At 38.2% G+C, this 20,895-nt stretch overlaps 1 protein-coding gene across 2 annotated transcripts; it reads left to right on the top strand.

Annotated features, from left to right (window-relative positions):
• Window positions 1–3,150: 3,150 nt before the first annotated feature.
• On the top strand, window positions 3,151–14,367 carry pde9ac (phosphodiesterase 9ac). Of its 2 annotated transcripts, XM_051399113.1 has the most exons (20): window positions 3,151–3,309; window positions 3,775–3,947; window positions 5,510–5,580; window positions 6,163–6,240; window positions 6,506–6,549; window positions 6,717–6,771; window positions 7,039–7,109; window positions 7,235–7,322; window positions 7,434–7,515; window positions 7,621–7,695; window positions 7,798–7,884; window positions 8,095–8,199; window positions 8,395–8,477; window positions 8,757–8,913; window positions 9,088–9,201; window positions 9,480–9,584; window positions 9,747–9,875; window positions 9,959–10,054; window positions 11,432–11,514; window positions 12,506–14,367. In XM_051399113.1, the coding sequence occupies exons 2-19, from the start codon at window positions 3,879–3,881 to the stop codon at window positions 11,480–11,482; spliced, it is 1,560 nt and encodes a 519-aa protein (XP_051255073.1). In that variant the 5' UTR covers window positions 3,151–3,309; window positions 3,775–3,878; the 3' UTR covers window positions 11,483–11,514; window positions 12,506–14,367. The 2 variants fall into 2 exon arrangements, with proteins under 2 accessions (XP_051255073.1, XP_051255074.1); XM_051399114.1 differs by lacking the exon at window positions 11,432–11,514.
• The last annotated feature ends 6,528 nt before the right edge of the window (window positions 14,368–20,895 follow it).

Here is a 20,895-nt window from a genome sequence, read left to right as displayed (position 1 = left end):
CCATAAAGTGCATCAGATGACATATGACATTTTGGACTATATTGTGCAATGTCATGTTCAATGCGGTACCTCTGTTTGAACCCTTTGCTCTACCTAAGGATGGCACCCATGAGCAGAGCTAATTGGCTAATGACAAAGTGCCTCTTAATCTTGAAAAGGTCAGTGAGGATCAAGCTCAAAATATAGAAAATGTGAGCTCATTAGGTTCAAGGGGAGGCTTTAAGTCAATGATGTATGGTCAAACAGTTCATTTTACAGCCAGTTTAAAGTAGGCACGTAGCCTCCAGTTGATTTACCATGAATATATTCTTCTTGATTGAAGACAAACTGTTTCTGGAAATTAGTTTTTACAGTACATGGCAACTTTTTTTTACTTAATTACTTAATATTGTGTTTATTTTATCCACTGCCGAAAAAACACTACCATGGAATAAAAAAGACCAAAAAGATTAAAGATTAAAGGATGTTCTGAGCTGGAATACTTTGTACTACAGAGTATACTAATGCACACAAACACACACAGACACACACACACAAAGTGGCCTGGTCCATCACTATTATCAGGATAATATGTTCCCTTCAGAGGTCCAGCTGGACATCTTTTGTCATGAAAATCTGCATGATTTTATTTATTTCTTTTATCCTGAAATGTATCTTCCGTTACTGAAGGTGTGATGAGTCTTGTGATTACATAAGCAAATCAGATCCGTCCGTTTTGATCTGAGCTTTGCAAGCTTTGTTCTATTTGAAACACAATTTATGCCTTGGCACAGACTCATGAATACACATACAGCATCATGGGCACACACAAGCGCAGAAGAGCAAGCACACAAACGTGCATAACCACTAGTGGCTAACAGTAAGTGGAAAATTAAATGTCCTCAGACAATAAAAGTGGGCCATTCTTTTTGAGCTTGGAAATTGGTTTTAATCTATGTTGATCTCACATTTTTATTAGTCATACAGTCTGTCCGCTCGTGTTCCACCTCTCTTGAATTGGAAGCGAAGGCAGTAATTAGACTCTGGGGAGCACAATCACATCTGTGTGCGTATAGTACATGTGTATGTGTGTGAGCAGTAGGTGTCTTATGAGTTGAATAGAGATGATGCACATCGTCCCTAATTAATTACCTCCTCCTCCTCCTGCCTGGTCGAGCTTTCTCGCTAATGTTCTTGTCACACTTGTTGATGTGAAATTCCCAGTAGAGGAGGGTGACTTTAGTGTTGGAAAGCTCTTATCTAGCCTTTTGTGTCTAGGTCAGGACCTGCAGTAGTTCATAACAGGTTTCTGAGTAGGTTTCCTACCAGATGTATTTTCTGATCCACAGTATGCATTCACTGTTACATTGTGCCTGACATTCTTATAACTTATAACATTTAATATTTACTAAGCATATGTTATGTGCTTAATATTGTATTTTGTTCCATATTACAATAAACTATTACTACTTCTCTCTACTCTGAAAATATGAATGGCAGTAACGAGGGACATTTACAGTATCGCAGTACTTCAAACTTGTTCTTTACTTCATTTCCATTTTGTGATGCTTTATATTTACTAATACTTAATTCTAAACTCCACAACATTTCAGACACTTGGAAAAGATTTGGAATATTACACTTTTTACTTCACTTAATTTGTTTAATCCCTCATCTATACTGTACATATTTAACATACAATGGGTAAGACAATAATAAGATACTTTAAGAAACAACCATCATAGCAAAATATTTACTTATTTCTTCATAATCTTCAATTAAATCTTCATTATTACAAACTAATTTACTCACAAAGTCGTAAACAATTGGAATGATAGAATAAAGCAGCTGTGAGACTTGACAAAAAGTATACCTCTCGGGTCTGGATTAAAACTGTATATTTTCTTGATCTTGATAAATATGTAAAATATAATGCATTGTTAAATATTAAACCAGTGAGTCCAGTTGGGGCTCCTTGTGACATTTCAGATATCTAAGTTGTTAGCAGTTTCACCCAAAAAATATTATATAAGAATTTCATTTAAATAACAGTTTCAGGCCCAGAGAGGTCAAATTGTCCAATATTTTACAACAAAGAAAAGATCAGAGAAACAGCCAATAAATTAATGCAAATTTGTAGAAGGTTAGACTTTGAATGCAGGACTTTTACTTGCAGTGGAGTACTTTTGCATTAACGATTGAAATACCTCTTCCACCTCTGCGGATGAGGAATCCCTCCTCTATTGCTCTTTCTCCTTCTTCCCCTTTTTGTGTACTTTTCCTTATCCAGTGTTGTATATTGTACAGATTGTAAAGCAATTTGAGATCTCGGACTATTGAAATGAGATTAAAACAACATGAAATGAAAAGCATTGACATAAGTCAGACCTTTTGCAAGTTTTTTAGAAGAATTTTCCTACAAAATGTTGTCAGAACATGTGCTTTAATACATTTATTTTATCCTCCACTTGATCGACGGTGAATTGTTGCTAAAAATATAAAATGCACTTTGAAACGTCCTCAAGTGGTCTGCTGAACTCATCTGACCAAACCATCTGCCAGACGGTTCTCAAACAATGGAGTGGATGAGTGGACTGGGGAGGTGTAATGCACACACACACACACGCTTACATAGAAAACAAACACAAATACATATCAAATGAACATAACACACCCTCACACGTATGTACAAAAGCAGTAAACATGCAGCTCACTGGCTGACAGAAAGAACAAAGCAGCACTTGAAATTAGGGGCCACCTCGGTTAGAAGTGGAGTCCCCCTGACAAGATATAATTTTCCATGTATCATTGAGTGCTCTAATCAGTGTTTTGTTCCTGCACTGTGTGCCTTTTGGGCCAATAATAATTGCTATTTTCAAGGTATAATATAATTCTCCAGCCAGGTTTCAATCAGATAGCTGTGGAGTAAACAATTTACGTTCCGTTTTTGATAAAGCATTAGTGTTTGTGTGTTTTTTTTCCTCTGACATACATTGAATCAGACGATGTAGATAAGCAGTTTGTGACCAGCTCAGGTAAAAGCTCTACACCACTTAGGACATCACGGTTGTCTTTTTTTTCTCCATAGTAACAGTCCCCTGGCAACCAGTAAGAGTGCCAGTTATATTCATAGTTCTCCATACCCCTCTGACTCCCTCACACATACCCTTCCTCACCTTCTCCATCACTCACATCCTCTCTCTCCTACCCTGCAGCTCCCTTCGCGTATGTGTGTTTGTGTCTGAGCAAGTGTGTATGTGAGTCAGCTGCATCCTTAGCACCTGGGACATTACTTTCGGTCTCCACAGGGGAAGCTGCACCACCGGCACTGTGAGTTTAACAGATCTGCAGTTGTTTTTTGTGAATTAATTTAACTGTGATTTTAATTTAACTGTGATGTATGTATTATTATGTTGTCTGTTTTATTGAAAGTTAATATTTTACTATTTGATTGAAAATGTGTATTATAGAAATAATACATGTAAATAGCTGGTTTATTTATCATGTTTTATACATGAGTTTAAATTTCCATGATAATGTTTTAGCATTTTTATTACCCTATGTTTTTTTATATATTTTTTTGTATGTTGTATGTTTTTTGACAGGATATAAGCAACAGCAAAAGCTTGCATAAAAAATAACGTAAGTTTAGATTTGCTGACAGTTAAACTGAGCATGCTCACCTGATACTGATATTTATTCTCTCCTTATGTCGTGATTTATTGTTTTTGTCAGGCATTATCGCATGAATGTACTAAAAAGAAATTTGTGTTCTCCCCTTATTTGTTTCTTTAGTGGCTCCTCAAGAAAAGACCCTCGTTGTCAGCTCTTAAGGTTTATAGTTCAGGGCTCCAAGCCAGAATCTCTGCGGGTGTGTAAGAGAGGAGAGGGAGGTCAACATGGGCTCCAGCTCCTCTTCCTATGCCCCTAAAACCATATACCTGGATGTGGATGGGAAAGTGCAAAAGGTGGGTCCAAATCCAGAGGAAATGCTGTATTTCTTGGATCTATTTTATTGTTGAAATTGTAAAATTCTGTTCAGTCTCCCTTATTTAGAAAAACAAAGTGACTAAATGCATTTTGCGAATACATTTTCCTCTGTGTGACATGCTAGTTTGACTAAAAATAGCTTTTTTTACATGATTTTCTGTCATATAATTTAAATAGGATTGGGAATAAATGAAAACACACAGATTCAAAAGTTCAACAACTCAAAAAATATCAACTGTAGATCACAAAGACTGTTGCACAACAATATCTACACTATAAACACTGAAAATTGTGGATTATGTATCTAACTGTATACATAATCCATTAAATTGTTTTGGCAATCCTATCCAAAATATGTTTAAAATCATCACATTTGGGACTCATCCAGCAAATGTAAACATGTATTTATTTACATACTTATTTATTCAATTTAAAGACATTAATATTTAACAATGGGTTTAAATATAAAACCATCCTTAAGAAACTTAACTTGCTTAATTAAATAATTCAATTTTTAATTCATTATCTTTTTGACTCACATAGCAGGTATTCCCAGCAGACTAACCCCACCTGAGGTGGAGCTTAAATTAGATGGTGATGCAGTTTGTCTTACAGGTGTTACTGACACCTGTTGTTAACAGCTTACACACCTGCATTCATCTCTGCCACTTTATACCTCAGGGTATATAAGTAAAAAATATGGATTTAGATCTACTTCTTTCCTTAGGCTTAAATTTCCAGAAGCAGCAAATAAGCTACTAGTCAATGGTGATACAGAAAAGATAAAATAATAAAGTATAACACTGACTTATTTCCGCTTTTTAATCATAGCATCAGCAGAGCAACAGCTTAGCAATCATTCTAACAGTCGTGACAAATGGTTTAAGGCTCGAGTTTCATGTTCATCGTTCCAAACATACTGAGATAGAGATAAATTCAGCACTTGCTGATGTAGAGTGCTTCAAGTAGAGAGCTGGCGATGACACATGTCTGTTCAAGAGCCCCGAGCCCACTGCCTGAGGCTGAATGTTTGTCTGCTACACCTGCTCCCTTCAAGATGTAAGATCACAGTTTTTGCATAGGGTGTCTGCACCCACGCAGTAGTACTCTCTACTGTACTAAGTCTTGTGAACTGGGTTGATTCCATGACAGGCGTGGATAATGTTGCTTTCTTCAAGAGGTCCATAAACTCTCGCACTCCAGCTGTCCTTTTCTTTCCCTCATGGGTCTCTCTCTGCTGACTTGACCTTATTCAGCCATAAAATGAACCGACCCTTACTTTACATTCCCATGTGACTCGGTTGTCTAAAAAACACATGAAATTTGATAACCTTCCTACCCTGTCAGAACACTGAGGCCTTATATCAAAACCACAGCAGCTGTTTGTGTGCAGGTGTGCCTTTGAAAACCATATAGTCACGGATGTGTGTTGGATCTTACTAGGAAGATCACTATCCATCATATGTGTGGGTATAAATGAATACAAAAGGAGAACCAAGCTTATTAAGAAACCAATAAGAGAACTGTGTTTTCCTCTCAGGTGGTGTTCAGTCGGCACTGCAGTCCATGTGACATCAAGGAGCTTCTTTGTTCCTCGTCTAACATTCCCAGGTTTGTTGTTCAATTTCCTCGCTTGTTTATTTGCCTGTTCGTTTATTTATTCTCACAGATATTACATTATTCCCTATCTGTGTCACTGGGAATAACTGAAAAGTCCCCTTAAATAAAGAAACTATCACACAAAGCTGCACAAAAATATCATACAACACAGCAAGATTATCATGCAATAAAGCAACCAGTAACTTACTATGAACATTTGCATGTAATAATCTGACAGACATTAGACATGCACATCAAAACTTTATCTCATGAGAAAATAAAGATGTAGTTGTCATCTGCCTTTTGCTTCCATTGAAAAAAATAAACTGTTATGCACTGTTCTTTCAGTTGACCCTTTTTTCTATTTCTCTTTCACTTAGAGATAATACATGCCAGGCACAGTGCACATATGAAAAAAAATCTAAAAAACACTCTGATACAATTTTTAACACTGTCTCAACCTTGAGAAAAAGATGATTTACATTTTTAAAAGACATTATAGGTTGAGAAATAGTGTAAAATGAAAAAAGACGGTTGAATAAAATTAAGTGTGTTTCTATTTTTCTCACTTTTCCTCTTGTCCTCTCACCGCAGGAACACTGCCATTATGATGGTGGACCCAGAAGGTGCCTTGGTCTCCATAGATCCCACCATGCCCACCAACTCTCCAAAGTAATATATACTGGCATTATGATATCATATTTGTGTAGCAATCACATTGTTGTGTTATCTTTTTTTTTTTTAAATGTCTACTATATGTTTAAATACCCTGGAAACAGTAGCTGACAATCTCCCCACAAGATCCATTTAATATCTGTTACAGCTATTAAATAAACCTTGTGGTGAGATTCTGTCAGTTGAAAATGAAAAAGTAATATAAAGAAATTGTTGATGTCAAGAATTAGGAATAATAACTCTTCCTCTGATTTCCTCACAGCTCTTTGTACAAAGTTGTCCCTCTGTCTACTGGTCAGCTTGGAGGTAAACTGTCAGCAACAGCATTATTCTCTTTTACTCTAACTAGCTCACTAACATACATCCATTTGTCAACAACACATGACTGTGAAAGTAATAATGAGCATTAAAATACCAAACATGACAATGCTGCTGTTCACAGTGATTTATTGGGAGTGTATTTATGTCTGCAGAGAAGGAGGACATGTTTCAGAATGTGTTGTCCCAGGTGGCTGAGCAGTTCAGCAGGTAACACTTCGTTTATGTTATGTTATGGCTGAAGCCTGTCCTTCCCCTCCCTCACACATACCTTACACACATACCTGACACCCGTGACTCTCAATGACAACGCATGCTGAAACTCACAGAGGCAAGTTAAATCAGACAAGTTCTTTCACCTTTGTCATTTTGTGGCCCCATTCTAGTTTTATTTTGTCATTATGGCCAACCAACCATGTGAAATACATTTCATTCTCTTATCACTTTCTGTTCTTATCGTTTGCCTTCTGCTCACAGAGCCTTTCGCATCAACGAGTTGAAGACCGAGGTCACCAACAGGCTAGCAATGCTGGAGAAGAGAGTTGAACGTAAGTGGTACATTTTACTGTATATAATTTAGACAAAAGCATCCCCCAAAATGTGAAATACAGCAAGTGGAAACACGTTCCTAAAGTGAAACCAAACTGAGATCTGTACTGTCATCTTGTTTCAGTGGAGGGCTTGAAGGTGGTGGAGATTGAGAAGTGTAAAAATGATCTGAAGAAGCTACGAGATGAGATGACTTCAAGAGGTGGTGGCAGGTAAAGTATATAATAAAGTTAGACATTAGACATCTTATTACAGGCGTCAACAGACACCAAATTGAGTACAGTTTGTGTCAAATAAACCTTTCTTGGACTTTTAAAATTCAGAGTAAACTGTCCATGTAAATACAACTTCTCGGATGATGGGAAAAAGGTCACTCCGAGACGAGATGTCCCCAATTACCCAAAGGTATGTCCACTGGGACTAATGGATTTATTACTGTTACACAAAGCTTCATGAATCTCTACAGCGTCTTTTGAAGTTCTGACAGCATTATTTATTTGGCATATACAGTACACACTGTCTCAGGAGACTGTTGAGGCACTCAAGAAGCCAACATTTGATGTCTGGCACTGGGAACATAATGAGGTTTGTTGATATTGCCTCTCCATTACTCAATCAGACATTTCCATTCAATGTTATACAGGTTACCGGTGACTGAATTCCCTGTCTTTTCTTTATTGGCTGCAGATGCTGAGTTGTTTGGAGTATATGTACCATGACTTAGGACTGGTGAAAGAATTCAACATGAACCCCATCACACTCAAACGCTGGCTGGTAAAGTTAGATCAATAAAGGACATCTGGGCACATTGATATACTGTGTTCTGCAGTGCACATGGTGCAGATCTCAAACAAGCTTTTAACTAAAAAGCAGAGGTGTTGCTAAGAGTAGCATCAGTGCTCGGACACAGATGTGAAATAATTATCAAAGGGTACGAGGCTGAAGATTCTGCGGTCACTGAATGAATTATTCTCTGTCTTCTAGCTGGCGATTCAGGAGAACTACCGTAACAACCCTTTTCACAACTTTCGCCACTGTTTCTGCGTTAGTCAGATGATGTATGGCATGATTCACCTCTGCAACCTACAGGTATGGCGCATGTTTATTGGTATGTGTGTGTTCACGCATGTCATAATATTATATCATCAATAATTTCTCTCACAAATAGAAGCAGAATTACAGACTAAAGACAGAATCATCTGTCTTTGCAATACCAACCAATTAACTATCAGCCTGGACATCTGGCAATTTGTAACAACACCTTTCATTTACACGGTTGTCCAGGAGAAGCTGACTCTCACAGATATGGGAATTCTAATGACAGCTGCAGTATGTCATGACCTGGACCACCCTGGCTACAACAACACGTAAGACTCACTATTCTGTCTGTAGGGGTGTTGACAGATAGAGCAATGCAGATGCCCATTGACCCCAGTATGTTTTGACATCTTCTGCACAACACTGTTGTCAATGAACTGTGAAACTAGTTCAGCATGGAGAGAGTTCAGGTATGAAAACACACTGATCCAGATTATCATTGTTGTTTCTGGTCGAAGCTTTGGGCAGGCAGGGACCTCTCTTATCGGGGAAGATTCATGGGAATATACTTTCAATCAATCCATTCACCCATATCATCTATCTACCAGGTACCAAATCAATGCGCGCACGGAGCTGGCAGTGCGCTACAACGACATATCTCCGCTGGAGAACCATCACTGTGCTGTGGCCTTCCAAATCCTTTCTCTTCCTGAGTGCAATATCTTTGCAAACGTGGATCCTGAGGCATTCAAACAGATCCGACAGGTGAGATGTGCATGTAAAACTCACCAGTCCATATGACAAAAGGCATGTTTTATCTTAATCCTACACAGTCCGGTTTCATATTTACAAATTAATCTGAAAACTTTTTTTTAATTTTATGACCTAAATGTAAGCAAATGTCTCAAGCTGACTTTGGTTTTGCTTTTATATTTCCAGGCAATTATCACCCTCATTCTGGCCACCGACATGGCCAGACACGGAGAGATACTAGACTCTTTTAAGCAAAAAGTGGACAACTTTGACTTCACCAATGAAGAGCATGTGACCTGTGTATGTATACATTAAGACTTACAAGATCACGTTGCATCTCCACCTGACCCCAGCTGCTTACTGTGCAAGATGTGGCCTCAACAAGGCAGGCCTTTATCCGTACAGTGTGGAATGGATTGTATTAGCCTAATTGAGAAAGCAGTCACATAAATACAGTAGATGCTCCAGGACAGGGTTGTGTCTTTTGATGATGAATAGGCCTCTTTATCCTGGGTTTTTGTGTGTGGGGGTGGGTGATGCATGTATGTTTGTTTATGTGAGTGTGTTTGTGTTTTCAGCTGAAGATGGTTTTGATCAAGTGCTGTGATATTTCCAACGAAGTGAGGCCAACTGAGGTAGCTGAGCCATGGGTGGACTGCCTATTGGAGGAGTACTTCATGCAGGTGACCTCAACCAAAACATTCACATAACTCCAGACATCCCTTTTCTGAATCTATCACGTCAAGTCAGATAAAGGAAAAAGTAGTTTGTGAGCAATAGCTACTCACAATAGGTGGAGTTTGCTGTATCAAATGAACAAATATTTCCACTTATGTGATTCCCAGAGTGACAGAGAGAAGTCTGAGGGTCTCCCTGTGGCTCCCTTCATGGACAGAGACAAAGTCACCAAACCCACTGCTCAGATTGGATTCATCAAGTTCGTCCTCATCCCAATGTTTGAGACTGTCATGAAGGTAGAAAGATGTGTGTACAGCAAGCTCTTTTATAAATGCACACACTGATCAGCTGGTAAAGCTTTTACTGTGTTGTCCAACAGCTCTTCCCTCAGATTGAGGAGATCATGGTTCAGCCTTTGAGGGACTCTCGTGACCACTATGAGGAGCTGAAACAGATTGATGATGCCATGACAGAGGTAGAACCTATTCTATTCTATCGACCTATCCGTCAAGCTTTGTTCAAACAGACGTGTCAAACTAAATCTGTTGCTAGTCACCTGACACTCTGTAACATAGAGTAAGTAAATTGTAGTACTGTTACAACCAGCTTATGTTGTACAACTTAAAATCAAAATGTAGGCTTGCTTGGTGAGTAGCAAAGCTAGAGTCACTGTGATATGAGCCAGATTGCTAAACATACACATACAATCACACATAGACATATCCAAGCCATTCAAATGTTCAAACATGCATATACTTTGTCTGACCTCCGTTCATACCAGTTGGCTTCTATGACTATTACATGTAAAAAAAATTAAAAAATTAAAAAACTATTTAGAAGAATAGTTTGACATTTTGGAAAATACGCTTCTTTGCTTTCTTGCTGAGAATTAGATGATGAATATAAGGCTACAGCCAGAAGCTGATTACCTTAGCTTAGGACAAAGCCTAGAAACAGGAGGAAAGAGTTTGCCTGGCTCTGTCATTAACACATTATATCAACTTTTTTAAAACAAAAACCAACATACAACATACTACAATTTGCCACTGAGCTATGTGCCAGACTATCCCTTGGCTCTGAGCAGTTGTAAGTCAGATTAAGTCACTTTTATCTATAAAGGCCAAAATAACAAATCACAACAAACGCATCAAACGCTTTGGAATCTTTACAGCATACAACATCCTCCATCCTTGGACCGTAGAGGCAATCAGTAGAGACTCCAGGAAGTTACTGGTCCCAGCCAAGAAATAGTCCGGTACATAACCTGGTGAATTGACACATTTCAGTCACATTTTTATTCATTCTCTGCCAGAAAGTGAATAAATCATGTTTTCCAAAATGAAAATGTTTTGCTTTAAGGTTGTGCTTTTGCCAATGTAAAATTCTAAACACCATAACTTAAGAAATAGGTTTATTTTTACTCTGTTATTTTTAGCGCTATGTTATGACCTCAGGGGACGGATAAGGCTGGGAATAAGACTGATTTAAGTAAGCCCACCCATGCAGTGAACACCGGCATCTTCTGCCTGGTCGCAAGCATGTTGTTGAGCCTCTGTGGAATTTTAATTAATTAATATTGGAGTACACTGCCAGCCTAGACTTGAAGGTACTTACGGTAATCAAAGTATAATAGCAATTATGCATATTTCCTGCTGTGAGACGGAGGCATGCAGAGAACAAATCCAAGTCAATCTACAAAGTGTCATTTAAGCTTTTCACCTGGAGCTACCAAACACTACAAATTATCAGCTGTGCAATTTGTTTCACATGGGTGGTGTCACACACACATACATGCATGCACACACCAATCAAACCGCTTGCTAACATAAAGGTGTGTCTTTTGTTCAATGAGGCACAGAAGAAAAAAACAGAAAATATGTCATTAGGCGGGAAGAAGAAGTAAGCTGTGCAGTGAGTGAGTGCTGTGGTATCTGTGTAAGTAAAAGCAACTGACCCCTTGGTTGTTCTATAGTGTTTAGTGTTAGTGTCATGAGTGCACTCTGTCTCTGCCTCTCTCTGGCATCTCCACAGCAACTCTCCTCTATTCTGAACTCTATCTACAAAAGCCAGACCTTTATGAGTGTGCAGCACTTTCATCACTTTGGATTCGCCCTCTAAGTTCATATCAATATACTCACTAAAAGGAAAACCGACGGGGTAATCCAGTTTAGTCGGCTCAAGCTAAATTGGTTCAGCGTGAGAAATTCTTGGCAAGTGTGAGGGTCTTGGTTGTATAGTAATATATAAGTTAAACGGCCTGCAGAAAAAAAATTCAACAAAAGTTCAACAGCTTACGAGAAAGACAGATATTAAAAAAGAACAAACTCCACAACAATTCTCAAAGTTAAGTAAAGACAAAATCAATCAATTACGTAAGCAAGCACAATAATAAACTATTCAAAATGTATAATATTTAAATATTTTTAAGGTCTTTAACATTCTAGCTCTCTTTGATTTTTGTAATATGACATATACATGACTTAATTAATGTTGCTGTTGGCTGAAAACAAAGTGGTGAAATTGTCGCTCATTTGCTTCACTCTTAAACACCATGTTACTTTTTTTTCTACAGTGACAAGATACATTTTCTGCATATGAATTGAAACTATAACCTCTTTTCCGTCATTTTACGTTTAATTTTTCCACAGAAATAGAATAAAGTTGCCACTAGACTCTGAGCAAGTTTTGACTTCCCACATAGGGAAGCTAATTCTCCCTCGCAGCTCTAATGCAACTTCAGTCCAATAGCCTTTATCTGTGGTGGACGATAACCACCCAAACTTTTGGTGGTCAGGCATGGTTTGTGCTGATTTAGGCACAGCTCTCAGTCAATGAGCTGTGTTTTAAATCTAGTTTTAGTTTCAGCTTTCTTCCTTAATATCCTGCTGTTGCTCTCTGCCTAATCCAAGCTCTTATTTTATTGCAGGGATCTTCATTTGTGTTCAAATTAAGGAAAGACTTTAAAAAACACGACTGAGGCCTCAGTGAAGACGTTCTGTGCTGCGCTCTGAAGATGACAGATGGATCAGGAAAAGAGACTGCTTGGCTACATACTGAACTAAACTTAGGCGTCAAGGTGGCATATCTTGAACTTTGACTTAGACTTTTGCACTGGATGTAACAGAGAGGGACCTGGTGACCTCTCTGTATATTTATGGTGTTTATGTTGTTCTCCTTACCTTTTTGTTTAATAGCCTCAAGATTTTGATGATATGATATGATAATTTATTTTTTCCCATTTTTTCCAGTAGAAAAATAAAATGCACCAAACTGGGATGTGTTCACCTCACTGTAGCAATAAGTTTTTGATTGATATGTTCCACAGGGTGTTTTCCAAAGAATAATGCAGCTTTGCACCTTTTATTTCTTTCTCCACTCACAATGAGCAGCTCATTAAACCATCACAAGTGTAGGTGTATTTTCTTACATTCAACACTTAAAAATAAGTGGTAAAAAAAAAAGTGTTGCACAATTTCTCCTGTAAAAACGTTTTCATATCTCACAATACATGTAAAGCTGTGATTTGCATGTCTGTTCATTTGTCACACCCTGTGAGTCTTTATATATGTAAAGGTTACAAAACACACATTTCAGATTGTCTTCTGTCTTAAAAGGGCGACTGTGTTTCCACAGTAAACATAAACCTAATGTGTGTAAATGTGCGATAGTCTTTGTAACAAAACAGCCTGGCAAAATAAATGCAGGTCTCTAAATTAACTCTGTGTGTGTGTGTGTGTGTGTGTGTGTGTGTGTGTGTGTGTGTGTGTGTGTGTGTGTACTAATTCTAACAACTACTAATATTTTTAACATCATAATTCATAATTAACTTGGAAAGTAAGAAAAAAAAACAGGTACACATTTAAATGTATCAAGTACTTTGAATGTAAATAAGGTGAAGATTTAACTTTTAAAAATACACATCAGGAATATTTACGCAGACATTCCAGTTATACATGGCTGATTGGGATACATTTTATTGCCACATTTTAGACTTTAGGGCTAGAAAACAGTCTACATGTGTTGAAATATGAATAGTTTTCCAGTTGTGTACCACCCAAAGGTGCCACTTATCTCAGCTCACACCACGCCCCTCTCTCACTACAGCTTCTCTTTGAGCCATATCAGATCTGGGTGGTTTTCCTCAAGCTACTCCACACTGTTTTTATTACTGTGGTTTTTGGAAGTATGTTGGCAATTACTCCAGAGCAATTATTGCCTCACCTGTTGGCCTCATCTCACACACAACTACACACTGAATACCACCTACACAGGTCTGATGAAATCACAATCATATTAATAATATAGAGTAATGCACAAATGCTCTACTTGTACTGTATCTGTTTGTTTGTGTCAAAATCCACTAGTAGAATTAATAAACTTAAATTTCCCACATCTAGTTTAATTTAGATATCACTATTTATTCACATGTTTATGGTTTGATGTTTTTTTTTTATTAATCTGATTTTTTGTGTGCATACTACTGCAATCCAACTTGTAAGTTGATGATCTCAAAGCAATAAAAGCAAAGGAAACAGTAGGCCACATGTTATTGTTACAGTTGAGATGAGAGAAATGAGTAAACATATTTGAGTGCAAGTGTTGTTTTAATGGATGTAATTACCCATCACCTTCTCAACATACCATGACAGAGTGTATTGACCTGCAGGAATGCTCTGATTAAACAACATGCTGTCTTATCATCAAGATACTGCTCAGCACTCTGCTACATGGCCAATGATTAAAGCACTGCAATTTCAAAATAAAAGGAGCTTGGTAGTGATAAGTTGAGACCATGTGCACTATATCTTATTGGGTTGCCTGTTCATGAGAACTAAATGCAGAAGGTTTGTTAAAATTAAAATTTTATCGTCACTGTGAGTGAGTGACAACATGATGCAGCATTGTGCCTCTCACACTCGTAATCCCTTCACTTTTCAGTTCCTACATCAAAAGATGAATGTCCGATTGAGCATCCACGCAGCCTGCTATCTTTTGACCCCGTAGACTGTTGAATGTTTTCATGAGTGAAACTTAAGAAATTAATTAAAGTAACTGATATATCTAAAACTCTTTAGTCATTTGCTTCGCCTTAAGGCTGGGTGTTCAACTGTCACAATACTTCAATGGGCCTGTTTGTTGACATGAAAGTGAATACTATATCTACTACAAAAGCGCCTTGATGGTGGTTAAACAAGCAAGTGTTTAATTTTTTTCTTTCACTGGGCTTGCACGATATCAGACCTTAGCATGCAAAGGAAGGTGTGGCACTTGGCAGGGACATTTGATCGGGGTTGGGAATATGATCAATGCAAATTTAAAGTCAAGATAGCAGTAGTTTCATTTACGTATTACAGTAAAAGTAGGTTAAAAAAAAAACAGAGATGTTTGTAATGTCCACCAAAGTTATATTTCATACCATCAAAACAAAACGTTTGACTTTGAGGATCTAAAACATAATGTATTATAATATATGATACGTAATATTACTTGACTTAACTTTCCTTAATCAGGAATTTTCTGAATTTTTTGGGAATTCTGGGCCTCTTCACAAATAAAAAAGATTGTTTTTTAATAAACATGAAACCTTGGTCATTGTAACACAGTATTTTCACGCCACAACATTCTCATATTTGTTGCTATGCAGGCCAGTTGCTAGTGATAAACTTTATTATTTCCACGGATTCCACTTCCAGTGGTTCATACGGAAAAATGATAGCTGAACAACACCAAAATTTAAAATTCAGAGACACTGGTTAAAGGGTTGACTCTGGATGATTTGTTCCATAGCATTTGGAGACTCAGAAGATACAGATTGAAAAGAGAACAATGGAATTTGAAGCAGCGGAGGCCGAGAGAGTCGAATTGACCCTGTAGGAATGACAAAGCCTCGCACCCCACGCTGTATCCTACACCATAGCCTGATGTGCATCTCCCCAGAAATATAACTACATGTCGCCGTGATGCAGACTGCAGCAGACTGTGATTGGCCTGCTTGGTCTGTGTGTGCATTGTCTTGTCTAAAAATGAGAAGCCAATCATGCAAATCCCAGATGAGTTAATAATGCTGTTTGAGGATCCCTCTTCAAACATACTCACACACATTCCCAGACGTCCTCACACACACAGACAAACAGGCACACGTGGGATGCTGCCTCGCTGCATGACATGCTCTTGTCTGTCCCCTTGTATTCTCTCATCCTTTTGTTTCATGGGCAGCAGGGGAAGAAACTAAGTGAGGAAAACACAAAACAGATTGAGGAGAGAGACGAGAGAGAGAAACTCACCACTCATCACCAACCGGCGTTTTGGCAGAGCTATTTGTAGAGCAACGCAGACAGCCCACAAATATATAAATGCTCATAACGGCCTAGGTAACTTGCGTAGCCTACGGTTTTGGCTCGACTTAGAGCCTACATAAAACTATGATTGAGTGTCTTTTAAGTTTCCTCAACAAGCCAAAGCTTCCTCCCGAGCCACAGAAAACATTATTCAACTGTTTTCACATGCTGATGATTACACTATCTTTCAAATTATTCTGAAGGCATTTATTTTTGTTTATAGAAAACATATTAAATCCTAGTGAAAATTGGTGCCATCTGCGTATAACTTTCCCTCCGATTCTTTTTTTAACCCTACCACTAGGGGGCAACAAAGTTAGAAATATTCGAATGCTACACATGGTGGCTTTAATTTTCATGATTTGTTATATTACCTAGATATTCTTGTGGTGTCCCTGAGGGCTCTGTTAATTTATTTTCAGGTCTTTATTTTCTTCAGTTTGCCCCAGCTTGAACTGTGATATGTTTGTTTAATTTAATGAATTGTTGATACTGCTGTCAAAAGTTATCAGCATTGCAATTTGCACACTATGTGAATTGTGCAGGTACCACACACAGCTTTAACTGATTTCCAAATCATGGCTCACAAATCTGCACTGGTGGTCTTACAAATCCTGAGTCTGAGCCAGGAGAAAGTTTAAAACTCTCTGAGAAACCGAAAGGTAATTTGAACCAACGTCAGCCTTTCTATCTAGTTTTATCACAGCTTATCAGATAAAAGCATGTGAGAAAGACATGCACAGGAGGGTTGATCAAAGTTGATAAAATATTCCGTTTTCAAAGCAGCACAGAGAAGTGAGAAAAAACATCCACTGTCAGTTTTAACATGACCACAGTACAGTAATAGTCATATATCACTGTAATGGGCATAGAAATATATATTTCTGAAGCATACCCTTTCTCCTTCATTCAAGAGGCCTCTGAAAAGCCCTTTTACCTTCATGTGAGTTCAGCAAAATTCTCATTAAAAGAGACAGATTTACAGGTGTAGTTAGGAGTTTTGGCCATCACTAAAGAAAATGTAATTTTATATTTCCGTCTCTCCTTCCATTTTTTCTGCTTTTCCTACATTCCCAGGTCAGAATGCACCGTGGAGAGTTCCTCCCAGCATGCGCTCTTCCAGAGGTTAAGGTAAAAGGGCATTCTGTGTGTGTGTGTGTGTGTGTGTGTGTGTGTGTGTGTGTGTGTGTGTGTCTGTGTGTCTGTGTGCATGTGTGCGTGTGTGTGTGTGTGTGTGTGTGTGTGTGTGTGTGTGTGTGTCTGTGTGCTGTCAACAGGCTTTCCAAAATTGAAGTCTTGCAGCAGGAAGCCGTGGATGATGCATGGCCTAGTTTCATGGGAAACTGGGTAAAATCCAAAACACATGGTGTGGAATAAATTCTGACTGGAGTACTACCTGTTAATCACCTTACTGTCCATTAATCTGTTTTTCATTGTGTAATTCCAGCTTGTCCGGCCATTTTTACAGTAATCGGAATGTTTAAGTCATAGGATTCTCCGACAAGTCTATGTAAGCACATGCAATTCTCCATTTATCTTTTGTCGGCGCTGGTCAGAGGACTTAGTCAGACACACACACAGGCTTTTCTCTGCTGACCAGACAACAACGAAGCCCAGACCTGTTTCATGTGAGCAAACACGCATGCAGACAAAGCCATGCTTGAGGGAGAGGCAGTTAAATCATGAGGGATGTCCCATTTACCCTGACTCCCACATTCAAGAATGCCCAGTTCCTTATTTGAGCACTGGACTGTGAGGACACAAGCTAGATTTACTGAAGACAGTTACATCCCCGACAAGAATGGCAAGAAGTCAAAGGTCAGAAGCGAGAGTTAACCCTAAATTCTGGTCCTGCATTTTTGTGTCAGCGACTACTTTGTGGCAGTGGAAACAAAAAGCAGTTACAGATGGTGTAAATCTGGGCCCCAAAACAACATTTTTTTAATCTAAGAAAACACATTCACTGTGGCAGTAACTCTGCAAATAACTGAACTTTACCTTTCTCCTTCCTTTGTTAATGTTTTTGGTCTAGTTATAAGAATAACCCAATCCAAAAACTGACAACTTGTTTTAACAGCTACACTTTTTTACAAGACCTCACACACTTAGAGCCATAGGGCTCTAAAACACCTGTGCTATGCCCTGATAAAACAGGTCTTAAACTTAATGTTTCCATGAAGTGCTATCAGCAGAATATGACTCATTTAAGTGAGAAATAGAAGGCCTACTGCACTTGTAAAATTGTGTAAATTTGCAAAGCCATAATATTTTAAAGAACTAGTGTTAGGATTTAGTGGCACATAGCAGTGAAGTTAAAGTTTGCCACTATAAGTGAGCACCGCTCACGTCTATATGTGACGACCTGGGAATGAGAACAGGCTGTGAAGTGTGTAGGAGAGTCAGTGTTTGGTTTGTCCTTTCTGGGCTGCTGTAGAAACACGGCGGTTCAACATGGTGGATTCCATGGAAGGCGACCCCGCAGCATCTGTAGATAAAAATGGCTCACTTTGTAACGAAAACACAATTGTGCATCCTCCAGGTGTAAAAACTATAAGTTGAATGTTTTTCCTACCTCAATAACACTTTCTTTAATGTTTGAAACTTTTTACAATGGCTTCCAGACATCTTCTTTTGCTTTCATTGGCACATTCTGTCATAATGGTATATAAGGTCAACTGCCTATGTACAATACTGCCCTTTTCATTCATAAGAAAGTCTTTTTACGTCACCTTCCTCGCCCTCCTTGATCATGCGCTGGTGAAACATGAAATACAAACAAAATGGCATACACAGAGTACCTTTAATTAGACTGACTAATTGGTCATTATTATGCAAGAAGTTGAACTTACAGATGTACAGATGATTTGAACTTTGTGGTTGCAAAGGATATTCACATATGCACAAAATAATATCTGAATAACTAATTTAAAAAATGTTTGTGTCAAACTATAATTTTCTATAATAGACGGATGTATGTTTGTATGTATGTATCTTTGCATGCTTATTTATTTTTTGCAGAAAAATTGGAGTTCACTGGTTTAAAGAAAACATTAGAAGCACGCATGCAAACAAAATTGGGACATAGAAAGATATTTGTTTTCCACTCTGTTTGTTTGCCAAGTTGTCAAGGCTGTTGAGAAACTCTGAAACCTATTTTGTTCCACTTTAACTCTGTATATTGCAGTCACTGTCCCTGTGGTTTTTCATTTATACTTTAACATTTTGTGTTGAAACGGGAGAAACTATCTCATATTTACAATGTACTGTTTCTTTAGTTTAATTAAACCTTGCACACATAAAAACAAAAAGCATCATTGTCATAAAAAACAGCCTTAATGTTTCCCCTCGTTTACATTTTACAGCCTTCCAAATGCAGACCTTTTACTGGTGTGGTGTTTTTGGGGGGAGAAGCAGTTACATTAATGGTTCCCCCAGTCAAATAGAGCAGCAGGGATACCAGAAATTAATTACGTGGATTCAACAACACCATCAGATCTATAATTACAAATATGTTGATCAGATAATTCTCTCAGTGCTGACTGGCTAGGATTTGTATTTTTGTTTATCTGATTATTTTGTTCCAGATACATTTACTCAGTGTGTTAAGAGAGACGCAGTGAGCCCAGTCTGGCAGCTGACAGTTGGAAATGCTAATCCCAGTGCATGAAAGAGGCCTGACAGTTCATTGAGGGAGAGGCCCGCACCAGTTTGTTTACAGCGTGATAATCTGGAGCAGGCATCTTGATTGTGTGTTGGCAGAACATCAGCGGCAGTGCCGTGACTGCGGGGCCACACGGCAATTACACTGACGTCTTATCTGTGTGAATAGCAGGCCTAATGATAGATGGACACATGGAGTATGTTTACAAAGAAAGTAACTTAAAGTCTTCCCTCAGTAATCTCAGTCTGGGTAATGTGGCTGGAGTGGAATTGGGTGCTAATCACTATTAAAAAGACTATTTTCTGAGATTTCCCTTTTTATAATGGTGGTGAAAACTGCTCTTTGATATTGTTACAGAATATACTCTAGTTATTGAAAGGCTTGTAACACAAAGTTAAATTCTTGCTTCGGAGATGACTGTCCTTCCTTTTTAAATGTGCACAACAACACAAGCCTGGAAAATTAATTTATTCAAACTTGCAATAGTTCTTTTTGGGCAACAGAAACAAGCTACAATCAAAACACTGACATATTGTCACCTTTTAAGTTGATATGGGAGTTTCTTATTTATACATCCAGCAGTTACGGAACAACATTAGCCTTCATCTTCATTTCTGGCCACCTGACAAATGTGCACTATTGACTTTCTCTTTCTTCCACTACTGTAGGAATTCTCTGGCTCTTAAGCTGCTAAATGTTAACCAGGTAGCAGTTAACTTTGTCTGTCTGCCATATTGTAGAGCAAATCATCCATGCTTTTATCTCCTCCCACTTGGATTACTGTAACTCTTTATCTTTTAAACAAAGAGAGCACATTACCCCTATTCTGGCACATTTACACTGGTTACTTGTACATTTCAGAATTCAATTCAACATCACATTCAAAGCTCTCCATGGCATGGCAACTTTGTATACCTCTGAGCTTATAACACAATATTCAGCACCAAGATCCCTCAGATCTGCAGACCAACTGCTCTTAAATGTCAAAACAAAGGAGCACAGTGCTTTTACTGTTTTAGCTCCAACACTATGGAACTGCCTCCCCCTCACTGTCAGGTCAGCTGAGTCTAAAGTTTAAAAAAAATTCAAAAACCCACCTGTACAAGTTGGCGTTTTCATATATCTGCTGGCTAAAATTTTTACTGGTTTTAATTATCTTAACCTTGTTACTTATTACATTACTTTTATTGTTGATGAGTCTCTGCTTTTGTTTTAAACTGTACTCTCCTGTGCAGTTATGCTGTATGCCTCTGTGGGTACCATTATGCATTGTTTTTACACTGAAATTATTTGACACTTGGTTTCAAGAGCTATTTC

The sequence above is a fragment of the Dicentrarchus labrax genome, unplaced genomic scaffold (assembly GCF_905237075.1).
Source record: "Dicentrarchus labrax unplaced genomic scaffold, dlabrax2021, whole genome shotgun sequence".
Taxonomy (NCBI): domain Eukaryota; kingdom Metazoa; phylum Chordata; class Actinopteri; family Moronidae; genus Dicentrarchus; species Dicentrarchus labrax.
The sequence above is the reverse complement of the archived record's forward strand: the minus strand, read 5'-3'. Positions and strand labels throughout refer to the sequence as shown.